Source organism: Marmota flaviventris, chromosome 3 (genome assembly GCF_047511675.1).
Source record: "Marmota flaviventris isolate mMarFla1 chromosome 3, mMarFla1.hap1, whole genome shotgun sequence".
NCBI lineage: Eukaryota > Metazoa > Chordata > Mammalia > Rodentia > Sciuridae > Marmota > Marmota flaviventris.
In genome coordinates, this window is record NC_092500.1 from 143,004,675 (window position 1) to 143,026,899 (window position 22,225).

Sequence of the window (22,225 nt, forward strand, 5' to 3'; positions counted from 1 at the left end):
CCCCGCCCAAGCCCTACCCTTTGGCTGGCGGTGACGCCACTTCCCGGGCGGCCCCAGATCCTCTAGGCAGAAGTAGACGTCCTTGTCACCCCCACGTCGTGGAAATGGTAAGCGCTTGTGTTCGTCACCGACCCCTGCGTTTCCCCTCGGACCTGGGCAGCCGGTGCAAGTACGGGTCCGAGCCCCTGAAGGGAGGCGGGCTCCCCGGCCCGCGAAGGTCGCTGCAAACTACGTTGTCTGGAGTCTGCAGCCTTGGCCTCTCTCCCAGCTGCAGCCAGAGGGAATCTGTCCACTAACTCTTGCACCCTCGGCTCAGCTGCGTTGGGATACTCGCTCCCTGCCTCTCCTCCTTGTGATTTTTTTTTTTTTTTTTTTTTTTTTTTTTAGAATGAGGCATTATTCGTCGTATTTGAAGGCTATTATTAAGAAAGAGGATTTTGAACTAGGAAAGAGGAATAGCTGTTCAAATAAATACTCTGTTCCCTTAGCTTCGGTGTTGCACTCTCCTGGTTTCCCTCCTGTCTCATAGTTCAGCCAGGTCCTCCAATCCCTATCCTAGATTAACAGGAACACTTTACATCCTATGCTTTCTCCCAATTTTGTATCTCCCGCTTAGTCCTTTCTTCTGAGCTCCAGATTCATAAATCTGCTAACTGTGCCTCCACTTGGATTGCTCATATATATTTCAAACCCTGCAGGTTCAAAATTGACTCATCATTTTCACCTTCCTCACTCCACATCTGCTCTTACTCCAGGAATTTCCATCTCTGCACAGGACGACACAATCCACCTGCCAGCCAAAAACTTGGAAATCACCCTTATCACCTTCCTTTTCTCAAATGAATGTCCAATCCGTAACCAAGTCCTATAGATTCTACTTCTAATTGCCTGTCCATTGTCACTCTCTCCACTGTTGCCATCCTTGTCCCTGCTACTGTTAGTTCTAACTATCTAGGGTAGTCTCCTAAGTGGTCTTTTAAGCAGGCCTTCGTGAGTCCATGCCCTTGTTGGAATGGGCTCTTCTATCTCCAACCCCACTCTGTTCCTCTGGAAGTGTTAATACTTCTGCTACTCCTACCTACTCAACTGTCACATCTTAGCTTAAATATTATTTCTTCAGAGAGGATCTTGATTCAGAAGTCCAGGGAGACTCCCCTGTTTTCACATATAAAATGTTCATGACAACCCTTCTTTTCCCAGTTTTACAGAAGAGAAATAGATTTGAGCAATTAAACTGGGCAAAATCATGCAGTAAGTAGCAGAATTAAAATCTGCTCTTGCCTGTCTTTTTAGCTTTTACCTTCTTTTTAAAAATATTTTTTACTCAAATGTCCATATACTGTTTGTATGGTAGTATTGATCTTTATATAACCAGCTTCTTACTGAGAGCTACTTCAGTGGTTTCTTCCCCCCCCACCACCACCTTTCTTTCTCCTCCCCCTCCTCCTCCTCCTCCTCCCCCCCTCCTCCTCCTCCTCCCCCTCCTCCTCCTCCCCCTCCCCCTCCTCCCCCTCCCCCTCCTCCTCCTCCTCCTCCCCTCCTCCTCCTCCCCCCCCCCAGCAATAAGATCAATGGACAATAGTGAAGCTGAATATGTCCTGAACTTTCTTCATTATTTCCTTAGAATAAATTCCCAGAAGCAGAATTGGGACAAAGGGTGGGATCTTTCAACAGGTTACAATTTTTAGAATAAATAAAAGCAGTTACTCTTAAAGAAATACAACAAGATATTTGTGAAATGAGAAAAAGTTGTAATGGTACCTACTTTATGTTCTGAGGATCGATGTCCATAGTGGATGTCAGTATCTATTTAATTCCAAATACGGTTCTCACTGTGCAGTATGATTTTTCAGCCTGATTAAGACATATTTTGAGAATATGACAAAATCTTTGAAACCTCTCCTCAAAAGCAAGCTCTCCCTCTTCCCACTCCCTACCTTTGCTGGTGTCTTTTGGTCACTTTCTCATACACAGTGATAAAGTTTGTTTGTCATATATCATCATTGACTACCTGGAACTTGGCATATGGACTCCAGTTAAGAACCGTTGATCATTTCCATTTTGCAAGTTCTCCCTCTGCATGTTCCACATTGCAAGTGTTATCCTATGCCATTTAAATTCTATTTTAAGTGGTTTTTATAGTTGTACGATATTCATAATTATTTAACCAATCTTCTGTTGATGGTAATTAGGTTAAAATACCCTAATTTTTCTGTGTTTTGCAGATTTTCTTAGAGTAAATTTCTATCTGCAGAACTACTAGCCCAAAGACGAGACTATAAAAGGCTTAGATTCTTTTTTTAAGTGTATTTTTTTTAGTTGTAGATAGACACAATATCTTTATTTTGTTTATTAATTTTTATGTAGTGCTGAGGATTGAACTCAGTGCCTCACACATGCTAGGTGAATGCTCTGCCACTGAGCCACAACCCCAGCCCAAAAAGCTTTGATTCTTATTGCCACCTTCCAAGAAGAGTTTCCAGTTTATACTGTCACCATCAATGATTTGTTAGTTTCCTCTCATTGTCTTGTTCACCAGGTGTCATCAGATTCCATTCAGTGTTCTTATTCTATTCTTAAACTGGTTCTTTACCATTTATGTTTTCATGTCGTTGTTAAATCCCTCAAGACTATAACTTAGAAATATCATCTTAAAACTGTAGTTCTCAACCTTTTTTTGCACATTAGAATCACGGGCATGGGGGCAGAGGAAGCTTTTAAATATCCTTTTGCCTAGGTCTAACTTAGACCAATTGATCATAATTTCTGAGGGTGCAACCTAAGTATCAAAATTTTAAATTCCCCAGGTGATTTCAGTATGGAAGGTTGAAAACCCTTGATTTAAAATTTAGGGATATTATGATTTGGATATTAGGTATTGAATGTGTTCCTGATCGATGGTCATTTGGGTACTTTGTCATGGGGGTGGGGCGGGGGAGGTGGAGACTCGGAATCAACACACAGACTCCTGAAGCTGGTGAGAGAACTGGCTGGAGACCCGCCTCAAGTCTTTGTCTAGTAGCTCAGTTTATTTTTGGAATGCACACAATGGTTATAGGGTTTGAGTGGGGCGTGCCTGTCAATCATACATAAGCAAGACAATATCCATAAGCCAATCATCTTCTGCCTAATGTAACCGCACTGTGAGGAAACTCTAAATATTGCTGTCGTGGCAGAAAGCAGGAAGGGTCTTTAACCCTTACTGAGTCAGGGGTTCCATGCCCTGAAGCCCCTGACTCTCAGTTTCTTGGCCAGGCAGTTTGGCAATGCTAACCACAAGTGCTGAGGATGTGGTTTCACCCCATCCTGCAGGCGCTCCTGTCAGGCCTAAAGGAAGGTGGATATTTCAGGCACTTCTGAGCTGCTAGTAGCTGCTAGCTGAGACTGAAACTTATTCCAACAAGGTATCCCCCCAAAAGCTCATGTTAGGCAAGATAGGAATGTTCAAAGGTGAAATGAGTTGATTAATGAGAGTTGTAACTTAATGGGTGGATTAACCCACCTGGTAGTTTAATAATTTGGATATATTCCTGGGTGGTATCCATAGGCAGGTGGGACATGGCTGGAGGAAGTAGATTATGTTTTGTCATTAGCATCTTAAGTGCACATGTGCTGTCTCTCCTTCCTGGCTGCCATGAGCTGAGCAGCTTTCCTCTGCAAAACTCTTTTCCCATGATATTTTGCCTCATCTCTGGCCAAGAGCAATGGAGTCTACTGACCAACCAGAAACTGAACATCTGAAACCCTGACCCCAAAATAAACTTTTCCTCCTCTAAGTTGTTTTTGTCAGGTATTTTGGTCACAGCTATGAAAAGCTGATTAAACACAAGGCATTGCATTCTATTTTTCTCCATAAAACAAGGAACTAATTCAAGAAATAATCCAAAGATTCAAGCTTAATTAATGCCTTACTCTAAAGTCTAATAGATTCTAATTTATTTGAGGATGGGTATGTTTTGCTTTAAAAGGGAATTTTTGTTTTATTCTAGGTAATTTCAGAAACTATGGATATACTCTTCAGAATAAGAGGAGGCCTTGATCTGGCTTTCCAGCTACCAACTGCTAATGGTAGGTGTTGAGAAAACTTCTACCTTTCTATCATAAAATTAATGATAAAATATACTGAGATTCCATTTGGCAGATGAAAACAATTGAAAGACAGGTTAAATGAACTAAGGTTATATATTTAGTAAGTGAATTAAATAGTATTTAAACTTAAACATGGTTATAGCACCTTTACCAGTCCATGGGTACCTCTGTGGCAATTAAAAAAAAAAAAAAAAAAAGTCCCCTCCTTCCCTTAGGGAATTTTTCTGCCTCTTGCAGAAAATTACTACAATAAACATAAATATTGCCAATGAGCATAATGTACATAATACATCCAGAGCCTAATGTAAATAATAAATCTAATACATTTGTACATTTTAGACTTGCAGCTGTACATAACCCCACATCTCCAGACCCTACTTTTAAAAATACTATTATATAGTATAAGAAAGTCCACAGGAGAAAAATCAATGGGATTTGTATAAAACACGTTCTAGGATGTCATCCTGCTTCTGACTTGGACTACTGCCATAAAAAAAGATAAAGAATACCAGAGGAGGAATGTGATGAATTGTGTTAGAATTTCAAGATGCCTATGGGACATTAAGTGCAGATTCCCAACAGACATTTGTCTGAAACTTAGGGGAAAGTGGTCAGAATTGGAGCTAAGGAATGTGATGTCCATTAAAGATGATAGCTAATACCTTGATAATAAATGAAATCACTCATTAAAAGTATGATCAATTATGTTACAGCCACACAGAGGTTCAGAAAGATAAGAAATGAAAAGTGTAGGAGGATTGAAGACTTAACTGCTAACAGGGATGGGATTTCTTTGTAGGGTCATGAAAATTTTCTAGAATTGGTGATGATTGTAAAACCTTGTGAATATATTAAAAGCCACCTATTTTATACTTTTAAAGAATGAATTTTATGATTTGTAAATTTTATCTCAATTTTAAACAAATAGAAAGGCAAAAATATTTGTTATAATTAATGGAAATGGGTATCTGAGAGTCAGTTTCACTATGTTCTACTTTCCTGTGTATTTGAAAGAATTCAGATTGAAAAATCGAATATTTTTCTTACCTTCTACATATTCTTTTAATTTAGAAATTTTTATCAAGAAGGCGTTAAAACGTGTATTGAGTGACCTGTCGAAAAAGCTTTCTTCAAATGCACTTGTATTCAGAATTTGCCATAGTTCAGTGTATGTATGGCCTAATAGTGACATAAACACCATTCCAGGAGAACTGACTGATAGCTCTGCTTGTAAGAACATAATGCGCTTTATTAAGTAAGTATATTTAAAGATTTCTAGAAATGTTTTTCAAAACATCACTTAATAATTTTAAATGTATCTGTGTATCAAAAATTTTAGATCTGAGCAGGAAGAAGATACAAAACGAAAATTCATGAGAAAGAAAGACAAAAAATTATCAGACATGGTAAGCAAATCACTTGTCTTCTTTATTAATAAAAATATTAAATCTTCAAATTTGGAGCTGACTAAGATCTTATAGATAGTTTAATCTAACCTTATTTTTATAGGTCAGAACATTGAGTTTCAAAAAGGTTTTGTGTCTGTTTCACATATCTAAACTTTATCTCACTATAATACATATCTTGGAAATTTTTTTTAATGCTTCCTTTGTTTCCACAAAAATAAGACAGACTTGAATACTTTTACAAGTCATTTAAAAGTAAATAAAAGTACATAAAAATACTCATTCTTACACATGACAAAGGGACACATTATGACATGTAAAATAATGAATGCTAAAAGATTTCTTGTTCTTCACACTGTTTTTTGTTCTACTGATTTTTGCACCAGTATTACTGATTACCTGCCATATTCCACAAATTTTTCCAGAGATGAAAAATGGAAACACTTCTTCCAGGGTACAAAGTTAGAGTGACTATAGTGTTTTTTTTAATCTGATTGGTGGACAATGGATGCCTATGAGATTAGTGATACCTTATTAAACCACCAGTTATGAGAACAGAGAAGAAAAAGTGGATACAAAAAAAATATTTAGAGTATACAATGAATTGTATTTGGAAATTGATTAGATATGGCACAACCAGTTTCTTACTTGAGAAAAGATGGAAAGTGATGAAGACATGAGGTCATCGTGGGTATGTTTGACAGAAGTAAGACACAGACAAGCTATTAAATTTACAAATGTGATGTGCACAAAAAATTGTGAGGTGGATATTGATTTGAAAATTATCAATAGTTAGAACTTGACATTTTGAGTAGTACATGTCAGTTATTTCATAATATATTCACTTATTTGAGTTTGTTTTTATGCTTTCTGGTCATTAGATTCCTGTATTATGGTCAGGAATATCACTGAAGAGATATTATGTCCTTTCCAGTATAGTGTACTAAAGAGGCAGATGCTATCAGTTTGTTCCAATTCTTAGTGATATTAACTTTCATCACTTACTTAAGATGATATCTACTAGTTTTCTCTATGGTAAAGGTACTATGTATTCCATTATGATTAATATCCCATGAGAGAATACTTCTAATCCAGCTCTTAACCGCCATTGTCAAATTTCACCAGAATCCAATATGATGCTTACAACCTGGTGATTTTTCTATCATTTCCTTCTACATTTATTAGATAGCATTGTACTATAAGGAAGAGTCCGCCTGCCCCCCACCCCTCTTTATTTTTTTCTCATTTGCATGGAAGCTTAGATTCTTATTTTATGAAATGAACTATAATCTGGTACTATCATTAGTTATTTTGACATATATTTTCTAAGATTTGACCAATAGAAGCATCTTCAAGCCACCTCTGTTGTCTTTTCACAATTTTATCTTTGAGCACTCCTTTCTATCTTTCCGTAAGATGGTCCAGGTGCAACATATTCTTTCCCTGTTCCAGCTCAGGAATCAGTCATTCTTCATGGAATAGATAGATAGATAGATACACACTGCATATCTATCAGTGTGAGTAATATTGATTCCTTCAATACCACTTCAATTCCACCAAGTTATCAACAACTCCCAATGAGAAGCTTGACTGCCAGTATCCTCAGTATTTTGTAAAATTTGTTCAGATACAGAAAATAGTTTTAGAATCATTTCTTACCACTGCAAAAATCAAACCTAGTAAATACAGCTGAACATTTGTTTATAGATCTGTATGTATTTAAACCAGGGGTATATAGTCAAAGTTCCTTTTGTGTGTAGTTATCTTATGGTGTTTGTTTGAATTTTTTAACAATTAAAATCCATACAAAAGTTGAGAGACTAGTATAATGAACCATGGTGAACCTATACCTAGCATTAATATTGTGTCAACATATGACCAGTCTGATTTCATCTTTACTTCCTATCCACTCTCCCTCTTTGCCCAGATTATTTTGAAGCAAAAAGAAATTTCTTAAGATTTATACTTTTAAACAATTCACTGCAACTTTATGTATTGTCCTTAAAAAAAAAAAGGTCCTTTTACTTATCCTTCATATTTTGAGCTTAATGTTCAACAAGTTGACATTGCTGTTTATCTATATAGCATCAAATAGTAAACATAGATCTTATGCTGGAAATGTCAACATCTCTGGTTGCTGTAACCCCCATCATTGAAAGGGAAAGCGGAGGACATCACTATGTTAATATGACCTTGCCAGTCGATGCAGTTCTTTCTGTTTCTCCAGAAGAAACATGGGGAAAGTAAGTATTTTTATACTGTTACTGCCACATTTAAATGAAGACCCTTCCTGCAAAGTAATCAGAGCCCATTTTTAGATATTAGAATGGCATGTTTGAGTGGTTGTTGTTTTTACTATGATTTATTCCTTGTTTATTATCAACCAAAGAGTCACCTAGTAATTATTTATTTAGAGAAAGTAGGGTAGTATGCCAAAAACTAGAGGGTTTCCCTTTATCCACACAGCGAAAATAGTTTCTTTTACTTGACATAATTTAGACTTCTTTTAACAAACCTGATCCAGACATGTTTTAACTAACCTGATCCAATCATGTTTTTACTATGTTAGAGATATATTAGCTTTACACTTTGATTCAGTAGCCACTAAGACTTTTGTTAATACACTTGTGAATTTCCTCCCCCCACAGAGTTCGTAAACTTCTAGTGGATGCAATTCATAATCAACTAACTGATATGGAAAAATGCATTTTGAGATATATGAAAGAAACATCTATCGTGGTTCCTGAACCATTGCACTTTTTATTACCAGGAGAAAAAGGTCTTGTAACAGTTTCATATCCATCAGGAATTCCGGATGGCCAGCTGCAGGCCTATAGAAAGGTAAAATCAATTCATTTATTCTTGAAAAAGACAATGACCATTGTTCATGTTATATTTATTTATATATTTCCAGTAAAAGGAAATTATTTTGTAATTTACCTTAAAAGTATGGAAATAAATTATTAGTTTTTTATATTATTTAGTTTCTGTTTTCATGGAACTTTTTTTTGTATTACTAATGAAAAAATATTGTGCTGGTTATATTTTAATTTTGAATGCTCCATTGGTTCATACATTCTATGGAATTTTTATAATTTTTCTATAATGAAATGCAGAAATGAAAAGATGTAGCATGTTTAGATTAGCTGATGATTGTTAACAAATTGCTTTTCCCTTCTGTTACTTCCAGATTTGTGGGGGGAAAAAAAAAAACAAGATTACAGTTAAGGAAGGAATGTTAGAATTTATGCGAATGCTGATTATGATCTATGATAATACTGTACCTTAGGTAGGGTTAGGGTTATTAGGTTTTATTGGAGGAATTTGGGTAAAAACATAACTAGCATTTAAAGAAATGAGATTTATTGGTAAAAATGACTATTTTTTTAAGTGTATCTTTTTGATATGTGGCCTTACCTATAACCCATCAAATTGTATTATGGGGCCATTTTCCTAAAATCTATCCCTAAGAAGTAGTGTAATATTCTAACCCTGTATACCTCTCTGTAAATGCAAGGTGAATTGATTTGCAGAGGTAACATCTGTCCAAGGTGGTCTTTTCAAACACTAGAGTACATAGGAGTGATGTCAGAGTTTTAAAAGTAACCATTACATGTTTTTATACAGTTGAGAAAATATCACATTTTAAACATGTACATATATTTTTATTTTCATGCCGTTTTGGTTGGTTTAATACCACTAACTTCTACTCTATAATTTAATCAGTACCATTTATGTTTGTAAAGTGCTCTTAACATGATTTTTCAAAATACTTTGATATAGTTTTATCTTTGTCAAATATAATTTGTTTTATATCTTTATTTATTGACAAAGAATCTTATCATTAACTTTTTTCTTTGTTGATTCTGATTTCATTTAGGAGTTACATGATCTCTTCAATTTGCCATGTGACAGACCTTATTTCAAAAGGTCTAATGCTTATCACTTTCCAGATGAGCCATACAAAGATGGTTACATTAGAAATCCACATATTTATCTTAATCCACCTAACATAGAAGCCCATATGGTGAGTTTTAACTAATTGCATATAAGAGTCATTTGATCATTTGTCTCATTTATTTTTTGTTGGTACCCAAGAGAAGTTTTAAGGATTGATTCATAATATATGTCTTCCCTAAAAAATTAATTTATCACCTATTTCTTTGCCCAGTCTTTACGATAGCAGTAATTAACAATGATCTAAAAGAGTAAGTAATTAATAGTGACCTGAGAGTGGAGAGTATATACCACATTTCTCTTACTCAAATTTCATTCCTTGATTTCTTTGAAAGTTTGTCCCATTTTTTCATTCTGAAACTGCAAAATCATTCTAATTAAGGGCATATCTGCACAAACCACACTGAAGGATATATCTGACAACTTTTTGGTCTTATTTTCTGTATGTAATCTACCTGGTTATAAGGGATAGATTCTCACATAAAGGATAGATTCTCCCTTAAATAAAAGGGATGGAGAAAGGAGTTAAAGATACATGTAGACCAATGAGAAATAGGAATAGGAGCACAGCTGGCCCTCTTAAAACAAAGGAACCCTGAGACTGGTAGCTGTCCGAGTATCTCTCAAGTCCTACATGGACTCCTTGATGGCTGTTCCATTGCTTTCTATGTGTCTCTTTTTGATCCTGAGTGGCCTGTTCTATCTTCTCAGTTTCATACCTTCTGTATCCTCATTGTTTCAGTTTGTGTAGGACTTTTTCCTATCCTTCCTCTTAGCTGCTCAGTGTGTGCTTCATTTCAACTTCATTACCTGCTCCTTACTGGTTCACTCTGCACTTCTCAGTTCAGATTCCCAAAAGCAAGAAAATTTAATTGGCTATCTTTTCATGACAATTATTCAGCACCTTCTGAGTGTCCAGGGGCTTTTGTAAGAAAATCTGAAGAACTAAAATTGAATATATGATACAATAGGGGCCTACTTTTAGTCTTATCCATCTGAATGCACTTAACTCCATCTGACAGAACTGTGGACACATCACCTCCCCTAGAAAGAACTCTGAGCACTCACTGTTACATGTACACACAAGAGTCTTTAGAGAGCATTTCAGGGATATTAAATGACTCACTTATTTTGAAAAGATGGGAAGAAATCTTGAGACCTATTCCTTGTTAAAAATCTTGCTCTGTCACAGACATAGAATCATAGAATAGGAAGTATAAAACAGAGTTTTATACTTTTTGTTGAGACAAAAAGTAAAACTCTTGATGGTTTTTCTAGTAGATGGTTACATAAATGTTTTCTCTTTCAGACTATATTCAGAACTCCTCCAGGGTAGATATTATATCATATATTCTCTTTTAATTCTTTAAAGAGAACTTTGACACTCAAAATACTAAGTGAATACTGATATATTTGTGACAATGAAATTCCTTATCTGTATTACAAAGGAGCCAGAAGCATTGATAATAATTTTTAAATATTTATTATGTAATATTTTATATGTACATATAATACATATGTAAAATGTATAGCATAGCAAGGAAATGAGTACTGAGGAGCCCCTACTTATTTAAGCACTAGAACATTATCAGTCTGACAGAGCACTCCTTCCTTTTTCACTCCCTGCCTCCACAACAGTACCAAGAAGGATTCTTACACAGTTGACCCTCCATATCCATGGTTGTGCATCTGTGGACTCAGTCAACACCCTGATCAAAATTATTTTGGAGAAAAAATTATGTCAGTACTGAACAGACTTTTATTTCACAAGCAATTCAATTGTTTTAGAAAATAATATTGGTTTATAAAAAAAGATGTGCATTCTTAGCATTATACTACAACTAAGAATTTTATAATATCAACCTTTATTTTAGAGTTATTAAATAACACCCTGGGCTGTTTATAAAATGCAGAAGCATTTTATGAATCCTTCACTTATTTGTTTATACATTCCTTTAGTCCTTCATTTATTCATTCAGGAAGATCATCATTTATTCAACAACATTTGTATCAATAGAGTGCCCAGTCTGTTATAGAAGCAATGTTAAGTTAAACATCAAATAGTGATATGCTTTGGAATAAAGTAGGCTAAAGATGATGTCCAGGGCAGAAGACGGGTGGTGAGAGTGAGCATGCCATCTTTAGGTTGGATGGTCAGGGAAGGTCTCTGACAACTTAATGGAAACCTGAGTGGAAGAAGGGTGAAGCTGTAAAATTATTTGGGTAAATAGTTTTTCTATCCAAGAGAACCTTAAGGCTCTGAGGTCAGATTATCCCTGGTGTATTTGAACCCAAACCAGATGAAGAAATAGGGAAAAGCAAAGGAGATGAAGTTGGAAAGGAGACCACTGTTGGGTCCACTGTTGAGGAACTTTGGTTTTTAATAAAAGCCAAGAAAGAGGGTATAATGTTAAGCCATAGTTCTGTGAAGGCATATTTATTTATTTATTTTTCTAATTTGTTATATGTACCAGCAGAGTGCATTACAATTCACATATTACATATGTACAGCACAATTTTTCATGTCTTTGGTTATATACAAAGTATATTCACACCATTCATGTCTTTATACATGTACTTAGGGTAATGATGTCCATCTCATTCCACCATCTTTTCTACCCCCATGCCCCTTCCTTTCCCCTCCCACCTCTTTGTCCTATCTAGAGTTCATCTAATCCTCCCATGCTCCCCCTCCCAACCCCACTATGAATCAGCCTCCTTATATCAGAGAAAACATTTGGCATTTGGTTTTTGGGGATTGACTATTTTTACAAGGTTCTAAAGCAATAGTCAGAACAGTAAACATGCCTCAGGCATATGTATAAAATATGTACTTCTATCTTAAGTTAATATTGTATTATATTTCTTCTTTTTATGTAGATTTATGTGGTCCAGGGCATATATGGTTATCACCATTATATGCAGGATCGGATAGATGACAATGGCTGGGGCTGTGCCTACCGATCGCTGCAGACTATCTGCTCTTGGTTCAGACATCAGGGATACACAGAGAGAGCCATTCCAACACACAGGGAAATTCAGCAGGTACTAAACACCCCATTTTAAATTATAAGCAAGTATATGTTTTATTAGCCATTAATAATTTAATATAATACCATTAATAATTGTTATTGCCCTGTGGTGTAGACATATTGTTATTTTGAAGGAAAAAAATATTCTCATACTGGTAATCAGAGAAAATACCCTAAATGTAATTTTTAATAGTTGTCATGTATATGGATTTTTTTATATTTTTAAACACATAAAGGCTCTAGTTGATGCCGGTGACAAACCAGCAACATTTGTCGGATCACAGCAATGGATTGGATCTATTGAGGTACAGCTGGTACTAAACCAATTGATTGGTATAACTTCAAAAATATTGTTTGTCAGGTAAGAACACTTTAAGAAATTAGGTAAATCATTTCAAAGTGACAGTTTGTCATTTTTATTAAAATAATTTTTAAAATTATATATTTTCCCCTATTTATTTTCACTCCTTTCTCTTTCTCCTTACTTTATAAGTTTCATTTTTTAACCCTAAATTTTTTTATTTGCTCTTAGAAGACTTTTGAGTTTACAAATAAACTGTGGTATATACCTTCATTGTCTAGGCCTAATTTTAGCCTATACAAAGAAAACTTACAAATATTTTAACCTTTGTATTTACAAAGTCTAGTTTGGGGTATTTTTGTTTTTTGGTACCAGGGATTAAACTCAGGGGTGCTTAAACACTGAGCCACTTCCCCAGCCCTTTTCTATTTTTTATTTCGAAACAACATTCTGATAAGTTACCTAGGGCCTAAGTTGCTTAGGCTGGCTTTGAACTTGTAATCTTCCTGCCTTAGCCTCCCAAGCTGTTGGGATTATAGGCATGTACCACCACATCCAGCAAAAGTCTGGTTTTTGAGTGCTTAATTCTTCAAAAATTCTTGAAAGGACAAAATCAAATCTTGATCTGTGACTGACATTTTTGTTTGCCTCTTGCTCTTTTTCTAAGATATTAATAAACCATTAATGTGTCCAAATAATATACTTATCTTACAATTCTAGAGAATTCTATTATTAAAATGAGAAAATATAAATTAAGTTATATCACTTTCTCTAACCATAACTAGCTAACTCTATATTGTATGACCTCAGGTGTTTAAATGTATTTTTTTATTGATAACTATAGTTATAGTATTCTCATTATCAAGTGCTTTAATATGTCTGATTTCACAATTGGAATTTGGAATAGTTATGGAAATCACTGCTAAATAATGACAGATTAAGAAGCAAATAATTTTTTCAAGTGAGTTTTGGTACATTAAAACAATATTTATTAAGCCAAAAATTAAGGTTTAGCATCATCTGGCACCTCCAAAAAAAAGTAAACACAAAAACAAAAACAAAAAAACATACTAATAGTGCCTGATTTATAATGGGCCAACTTATGATTTATTACTTTACAATGGAACAAATGCAATAACTCATTCAGTAGAAACCTTACTTTGAAATTTAAAAAAAAAATATTTTTTAGTTGTAGATGGACACAAATACCTTTATTTATTTATCTTTATGTGGTGCTGAGGATGAACCCAGTGACTCACCCATGCTAGGTGAGTGCTCTACCACTAAGCCACAAACCCAACTCCCTTACTTTGAAAATTTGATCTTTTCCTGCGTAGTGATATGCAGTTTAATACTCTGGTGGTGGTGGGCTAATTCCCAGTTAGCCATTTGTTTACAAGGAGAAACGCAATGTACTATGTTGCTAAACTGTGATGTTTGGTATATGAGGTATCTTAAATGCATTTCCAACTTATAGTGTTTTCAATTTAAATAATGGGTTTTGGGGATGGAATCCTATTGTGAGTCAAGGAACATATATGTACCTCCCTTTACCTCTCCATCTTTCTTTCCTTTTCTCAAAAGTAGAAATTGCATAATAATTATGTTGTACTTAACAACATTTTGCAATTTTCATACCAACTTCACAGACATACATTTCAGTCCTAGAATCTCCTCTGTCATGTCTATAGGTAGGTATTAAAGAGCAAATACAGACTCAGAAATGCCATAGCTGGGGATGTAGCTCAGAGGTAGAATACCTGGCTAGCATGCTTGGCCCTGGGTTTGATTCCCTGCACCACCAAAAATATATAAATAAAAAACTCTCCTTTTTTCTAATAATTAAATTTCTGCATAAGAGTGCCCTGGACATCAAGATGAACAGTTTGAATCTCATATTAAAAATCTAGAACCTTCTTTATGCAGTTCCAGAAGCAGAAAATCAGGCCTTTCCTAGCATAGTTAGTAGCATAGTTAGTAGCCTTAAATATTTAGAGTTTCTGTTGCTTTAAATTGCTTTCTAGTCACCTTTGGCGGTGGGTGGGGAGGGATGCTTTCTAAGTCTGTTCTCTACCACTTGATTTTTACTTTTTTGTTTAAGTAAAAAACAAAAAGGAAAACAAAAGGTAGAAAACATTGGCTCACCAAACTCATTATTTGACCTCAGTGTTCAAAGTAGTTCATCTAATGGAAAATGGTTTCTTTCTAGCCAAGGCTCAGAAATGGCTTCACGAGGACGGGAACTGGCTAATCATTTCCAGAGTGAAGGCACTCCAGTAATGATTGGTAAGGTATCTTGAACATCTTAGGCTAATTTGATAGAGTGGAAAATGTGTGAAATGACTTAGTAATACTTAAATGTTGCATAAAATAAGTCATTTTAAAATTAAATTCTATACCAAAATATTGGCTCTCTGGATATTTTAAAAATTTACAAGGTTCTTGACAGGTTGTAAAAAAGATTATAATAACAAAAAGAAAAGCTAAGAAAAGAAACCAATAACTATATTTAAACATTTGGAAAACTAAGAGAAGTATTAAAAAGGATAAAGCTGCAGTGGCACACACCTATAATCCAAGCAGCTTGGGAGACTGAGGCAGGAGGATCAAAAGTTCAAGGCCAGCCTTAGCAACTCAGTGAGGCCTTGAGCAACTTAGCAAGATCCTGTCTCTAAATAAATAAACAAAAAGGACTGGGAATGTAGCTTAGTGGTAAAGTACCCCTGCATTCAAGCCCCAATAGCAAAAAAAAAAGAGGAGATGGTCACTTGACTAGACATCAAAAGTCATGGCTCAGTCACTTGGCTATCTGTGTGACACTGTGCAAATGATTTAACCTCTCTGGGCTTTATTTGTAGAATAAGAATATTGGGTTGGTTGATCAAAAGATTCATGAGTCTCTGAAGAGGCAGAAAGAGTAGGTGGGCAATATCATTGGAGATATCAGAGCAAATACAGCAGAGGCTCCACAGCAGTGATTATTCTGTTGGGAGGAGTTTGGAGCCTCTGGCTCTTATCCAATTTAGATAATTTAAAGGATATGGCAGCAGAATACAAGCTTTATGTGATTATGAATACAGGTTGCATCTTTCATGTGTCAAGGATAAAATTTTACCTTTTCAGAGTATATTTGACATCATGGTCTTTTACAATTAGGGTAATGAATTTTAATGCTATTTAGGTCAATAAGTAGGCAAAATAATCTCTCTCTTTATTTTAAAATATAATGGCAGTTTGAGATTGGTTTATGCCTCTGATATGTCATGTCTTCTCTAGGAGGAGGAGTCTTAGCCCACACAATACTAGGAGTTGCATGGAATGAGACGACAGGGCAGATAAAATTTCTGATTCTAGATCCACATTATACAGGCGCTGAAGATCTGCAAGTTATTCTGGAAAAGGTAAGTATCCATTTAACACAAATTTAGCAACAAAGCCAAGAACTCAGAAACGAAGGATAGCAAACTAGATATCAACAGAAAGATGACAAGCTGAGGGCAGTGAGGAGGCATTCTAAGGCTATCATTAGTAACTGTCTCTCTATACAGGGAGACTAGAAGGACAAAGTCAGTTGGAAAAGACAAAATTTAGGTTAAACTTGTAAAACCTTTCTCAGTTTTTATATTTAATAATGGAACACAAAGTGCATAAATATATTACTTTAGAGATTTTATAGCTTTATATAAATAAATACATCAAGGTTTACTGATGACTTAAAATATAAGGGTAGAACATATAAACTTTTATAATTTTAAAATTAACTAGAAATAGCCAAGAAAAATGCTGGAGATTATGGAGGATTGACTGCTTTTGATTTATTTACATATAACCTGATCTTATTCTATAGAGATTTTGAAGTTGAGACCAACTCAAGAATATTTGTTGATGTTTTACAATATCAGTTAAAAGAAGAATTAATTTAAATTGATTTATAGGGAACTAATTCTCACATATGAAAATTGAGTACTAAATCTTCAGGAGACAAGTATTTTAAGCCATAATTAACCCAAATTTTAAATAACAATTATGTTCTATACCAAATATGTTAAAATTACAAAGAACGCATACAACCTTTTAAATCATCAACTAATGAATGTATCCTACTATTTTATTACTCATTTATTACTCTTCATTTTTGTCATGTTTTCCTTAGGTCAGTATCATTAGTATCAAAGAAAGGTTTCTCTGAACTTTGTAGTTGAGTTTAATTAGGTCACTTTTTGCAAAGAATGGGATGGTTTTAACATTGAAATTCATTGGTGAGGTATTTTCAGAAATTAAAAAAAAAAAATGTAATTACACCTTTCTAAAGCCCTAAGGATAAAAAGTCAGCAATCCTGAAAGAAAGGCACAGGCTGCTGCAAGAACTTACAGGAGTTGGATGTACTCAGAGCAAGCTGCAGAAGTGTGGCTGGAGAGACAGGCAGGAGCTAAAGCCAGGCAAGAACCCCAGGAAAAGCCTTATTTTCATCAGGGGAGTGACATAGATATTACTTCTTTACCACAGGCTTGAGGTGCTTTGCACCAGATGGAATTATCTATGCAAGATTTTCTGAAGTAATTAGAGGAAGTCAGGTTGTCCCCAATTGTTTTTTCTATAAATTGCAGTCTCCTCCTTTTGGGCTATTTTGATAGAATGCAAAATGTGTGAAATGAATTAGTAATATTTAAATGTTGCATAAAATAAGACATTTTAAAATATGTTTTTAAAAAATATGTTAACATTATTTTAGGAGTTATATTTCTGTAGAACTTCTGCAATAGCAGGAACCCCCTTGACACACAGTGCTTACAAGAAACTATGAAGCCAAAGCCAATGCAGCCATCAGTCTAAGAGGCAATTCTGCCTCTTCTGTTCCTCTTTACTCTCTTGTGGAGCTTTCCTGTTTACATTCCCAGGCCAGTCATCTCCAAGAAGCATCGTCCTCCATATACTTGCCTTTTGGCACATTCTCCACCCATTTCTCATTTAAAAAAAAAAAAAAAATTAGATCTGGTTGCCAGGAGAAAACCTACATGTCTGAAAGTATCAGAAGAGGTTAAAACAAAAATGGTATAAGCCTTTTTATATATGTCTGTTAAGAAAACAGATTTTAGGGCATTGAATTAAAGTTTGGTGAAAAACACACGCCAATAAAATAGATTATTAATGTTTAGAAACGTCTAATACATGGTAATCCAAACTTAATGGTGGTTGCCTAGGGAGAGGATTTTTTTTCACTTTGATCATGTTTGAATTTTTACAGTATATGTTTTTGTAATCAAAACAAAAAACACAGCCTAGCATGGTGGTGCACACCTGTAATCCCAGCGGCTCAGGAGGCTGAGGCAGGAGGATCATGAGTTCAGAGCCAACCTCAGCAACTTAGCAAGGCCTAAGAACCTCAGCAAGACCCTGTCTCTAAATAAAATACAAAAAAGGGCTGGGGATATGCTCAGTGGTTATGTGCCCGTGGTTCAATCCCTGACCCCCTTCCTAAAAAAAAAAAAAATTTAAAAAGATCTTTTCCAGTAAGACCTCCCCTCTCTCTACACACACACACACACACACACACACACACCCACCCACACCAAAAAAAAAAAAAAATGGAGCTAAGACACTATCTTTTATAGCTACTCTAAATTTTAGCCAGAATATCCTGACTTAGTTAAAAGAATAAGACGACTATTTTTCTTTCCATGGTATCTGAAGAGTTCTCAGCTAGCCTCTTCCCAATTATTTCTCAAAGCATTTCATTCTGAAACAACATAAACCAGTCATCAGCTTTTTCTTCTTTAATAAATCAGTGGTCCTAGAAGAAATTTGATAAACTTTCATATAATCATATGATTTTGTTTGAAAGTAATTTTGTCTGCATGAGAAAAGGATTAATACTGACATGAAGAATGACAAGTAGAAATGATTATAGCCTGAGGAAAATGAAAGAACACAGAGTGCAGCTCATGGGGCAAGATCAGTTTCTCACTACCATATTTCATCCTATCTAGGATACAACCAAATAAGCTATACTTGTTATTGACTGCCAGAGATATAAAACTATGCATCTTAGGACCCATGAAGTATGTGGTATCTGGACTAACAATTACTATTAGGGAGTTTTTCTTTTTTGATAATTTCTGTGACTAAATAATCTAGAATTAAAAGTTTAAAATCTGGGTTGGGGTTGTGGCTCAGCAGTAGAGCGCTCGCCTAGCATGTGCGAGGCCCTGTGTTCCATCCTCAACACCACATAAAAATAAATAAACAAAAGTATTATCTCTAACCAAAAAATAAATATTAAAAAAAAGTTTAAAATCTGTGTTGAAAGGACCCAAATAAGTTACTTTTCTACAGTTAGAAAACCCTTGAATTATATAGGTATTGGAGTCCTATTCCAGAGCTTTGTGCTGCAATTTCTAGTGAGTGGTCTTAAAACTTAGTAAAATGTTTTCCTTTCCCTTCTTCCAAATCCAGGGCTGGTGTGGATGGAAGGGCCCAGACTTTTGGAACAAGGAAGCTTACTATAACTTATGTCTTCCTCAGCGGCCAAATACTATTTAAATTATCTTGGACTCAAAGACTATAGTAAAATGGTATTATAAACTTGTTAATAAAAAATTTTAATTTCAAAGTAAATCCTGAGTGTAGTTTGATATTGAACTATAACTTTTTGCAAACATAATAACTATTGCACAGTTTATTCTTTAGACATCCCTTTAATAACAGAAAAAGACAACATGCACAACCAAAATATTACAGGCATGTAAATACATGTATTCTTAAATATTCTCTTCACTTGGAAGAAAGTTTTCCTCCTTCTCAGGAGTTTAGACACATACAGTATGCCAAAAGCCATCACTTGTACATCTGCATGGATGAATCCCTTCTTCATGCAGCTTCATAACCAACATGACATCTGTTTTCAAAAAATGTTAACATTAAAAACATTTTTTAAAAAATGTTTTCTCCCCAAATTTCCACTATGCAGAGTAAATGTTAGTCTCTAGAATCTAGTAGTAGTAGTAAACTATAATCAGTATTAAAATATTAATGAAGAGATAATCCTAAAAATAAGAATATCAATTTTAAGTGAAACAATAAATTCTATGCTAGAAAAGAGAATCTTGAGTGAGAAAGGAAGAATCAGATATAAGTGACTTACCAGCACCTCCTTTTCCCATTTGTATTTTCTGTACTTCCAAAACTTCGTTTCTGTCTGAACACTGGAACACAGTGATCCCCGTCAGATTGTTCACTTGATTTTATTGTCTGCATACATTTAATTGTTGTAAGAAACTTAGCACATTCCGGAAATCCACATGACCAAGCAAGATCTTCAGCTGTTTGCCCATTCTTATTACATAAACTGAAATTAAACAAAAATTGAATTAAATAAAAATTGATAATTGTTTGGTCTTTTTATTTATATCTCTTTAATAAAGGAATTTGGGACTTATACCAATGTCAGTGGCAAAAATCAAAGCAGTATTAAACTGGGGGGTGTGTAGCTCAGTGGAGGTCCTGTGTTCAATCCCTAGCAGGCACCCACACACGCATGCACTTGTAAAGGACGCTGAGGGAAATTTTGCTTTTGCTCACTGTTGTATCCTTAGTGGCTCGCAAATTCAGCCCAGAGTGGGCACTCCATTGTATTTATATTTCATTGTTGAATGAACGCAAGAGTATTTGGTGTTTAATACAGTGTATGAGTATCCAAATGTAGTCAATAAGAAAAAGTGGAATACTGCTATAAAGAACAGAATTGCACCCGTCATTGCTTAGGTTCTATTTTTTTTTTCACTTACTCCAATTGATAGTATTAGATATCTCTAATAGCTTAGATAAACATTTAGATAAATAACACTAAATTAGCAATTAGGCAAGCATTATTTTCAAAATCATGTTCTTAAGCTTGAGGAGTCTGATATTTTAATCGAAGAAAACAAAATTTGAAGCCACTGATTTTATACTTACTCAATTTGGGCATCACTGGCTACAAGCAGGCTAAGGCATTCCAGGCTTCCAACTTTTGCTGCCTTGTGGAGTGGAGCTTCTCCCAAAACATCCTTTAGGATAAGAGGGCACATTTTAGTCCCCAAAACACTTACTATAAAAGCTGGTAAGTGAAGTCTAATATTAGCTATTTGAAGAAGCCAGTTAGAACTTCATTACCTGGACTAAATTTTTAAATTTAAAAACTTTTCCCTTAGCATGCTATTTAATACAAAGTTTTCATTAATCAAAAATATGTATAATCACATCCACTAAAATTTAAGTGAATACAAACAAAATAAGTTCTACAGAAGTCAAAAATTTAAGGTCTGTAGAAAACTGTAAAGGTTGTGAGCTTGCCTCCTGAGTATTATTTCAGTTGCTATATTGAGGCTTTTGAATTGTAGCAATTCTGTTGAAATAAACCACAAACCTATGTTGTCCAATGTTATAGCTAACAGATACTGATGGCTATGAAATGTAGCTATATTGAATTGAGATTGGCTGTAAGAGTAAAATACATACCAGAGTGAAATATATGAAAAAGAAAATGTAAAAGTTAATAATTGTTTCATATTAATTACACAGTGAAATTATACTTCAGATAAATCATGTTAAATGACTAAAATTAACCTCGTTTCATTCTACTTTAACACAGATACTAGAAAGTTTTATATATATATCTCGCATGATATTTCTGCTATAGTCAGGCTACAGACCTGTCTGTAACAACTGAAATGTAACAACCCTTCACAACTGAATGTTCTGGCAGCTAGGAAATGTTTGTGGATTTGCGGTGGAGGGGAGGGCTGTACACAGCAACAGTTACCTAGTTACCTGTTGGTTGAGATCAGCACCTGTTTGCAGCTGCCAGAGAAGAAAGTAAGCAAGGCCGCCACCTGCAGCCAAGTGGACAGGCGACTGCTCCCAAGGATCCGGGGGTGCATTGACAGAAGCCCCCGCCTCCAGCAAATACTTCAGGCTATCCACCTGTGGGAAGAGAACAGATTCAATACCCGTCTCTCTCCTTGTTCAGTCCTGAGACCTCTCAGGGGTTGGAAATCTTTCCCACTACAAAAACCCTTCCAACTCTGGCAAGGCTTGATTTGGCAGCACTCAGCAGTCCGCTCCTGTCAAACTCGCTAGTGCTCCAGAGAAGAGGGGCGTCAAGTAACTTTAGTCTACAAAAGGGTCCATGTCTCACCTCCGGATCGCAATCAAGCAACAACATCTCCCGTCTAAAGCAGTGGACAAGAGTCTCGGAGCGTAGAGAGATGGGCCACTCGCTGCAGACTAGCAGGTGAGTGCACAGGGCAGCCCAAGTGCGTGAGAATTTAAAGACTGCCGGGGTAGCGGGCGGGTCCTTTGCTACTGTGCCCCAGCAGCCTAACCCTCAGATGCCGGAACTTTACCAGGCCTCCTGCTGCCGCTGCACGTACACAAACATTAACACGTGCAACCCGGAACC

The 22,225-nt window shown here is 35.5% G+C and overlaps 2 protein-coding genes across 3 annotated transcripts; one reads left to right on the forward strand and one right to left on the reverse strand.

Annotated features, from left to right (window-relative positions):
- The first annotated feature begins 32 nt into the window (after positions 1-32).
- Ufsp2 (UFM1 specific peptidase 2) lies at positions 33-19,401 on the forward strand. Its single transcript, XM_027927080.2, has 12 exons — positions 33-107; positions 3,990-4,068; positions 5,161-5,344; positions 5,429-5,495; positions 7,581-7,738; positions 8,144-8,336; positions 9,376-9,522; positions 12,333-12,497; positions 12,721-12,845; positions 14,995-15,071; positions 16,062-16,186; positions 19,240-19,401. The coding sequence occupies exons 1-12, from the start codon at positions 105-107 to the stop codon at positions 19,324-19,326; spliced, it is 1,410 nt and encodes a 469-aa protein (XP_027782881.2). The 5' UTR covers positions 33-104; the 3' UTR covers positions 19,327-19,401.
- A 60-nt stretch (positions 19,402-19,461) lies between these two features.
- On the reverse strand, positions 19,462-22,225 carry Ankrd37 (ankyrin repeat domain 37). Of its 2 annotated transcripts, XM_027927082.3 has the most exons (5): positions 21,962-22,223; positions 21,595-21,747; positions 20,740-20,831; positions 19,928-20,131; positions 19,462-19,681 (listed from the first exon to the last, which is right to left on the reverse strand). In XM_027927082.3, coding segments are annotated over exons 1-5 (477 nt in total). In that variant the 5' UTR covers positions 21,989-22,223; the 3' UTR covers positions 19,462-19,680. The 2 variants fall into 2 exon arrangements, with proteins under 2 accessions (XP_027782883.1, XP_027782882.1); XM_027927081.3 differs by having other exon boundaries at positions 19,462-20,131; positions 21,962-22,225.

What these genes read in the sequence shown, in the direction of transcription:
- Ankrd37 (XM_027927081.3), bottom strand. Translation starts at nt 21,988, where the DNA reads ATGTTGTTGCTTGATTGCGATCCGGAG. An exon ending in GTGCTGATCTCAACCAACAG is followed by an intron (nt 20,832 to 21,594) that starts GTAACTAGGTAA and finishes CTTATCCTAAAG; the next exon opens with GATGTTTTGGGAGAAGCTCC. An exon ending in GCCAGTGATGCCCAAATTGA is followed by an intron (nt 20,132 to 20,739) that starts GTAAGTATAAAA and finishes GTTTAATTTCAG; the next exon opens with TTTATGTAATAAGAATGGGC.
- Ufsp2 (XM_027927080.2), top strand. An exon ending in AACATAATGCGCTTTATTAA is followed by an intron (nt 5,345 to 5,428) that starts GTAAGTATATTT and finishes CAAAAATTTTAG; the next exon opens with ATCTGAGCAGGAAGAAGATA. An exon ending in CTAACATAGAAGCCCATATG is followed by an intron (nt 9,523 to 12,332) that starts GTGAGTTTTAAC and finishes CTTTTTATGTAG; the next exon opens with ATTTATGTGGTCCAGGGCAT.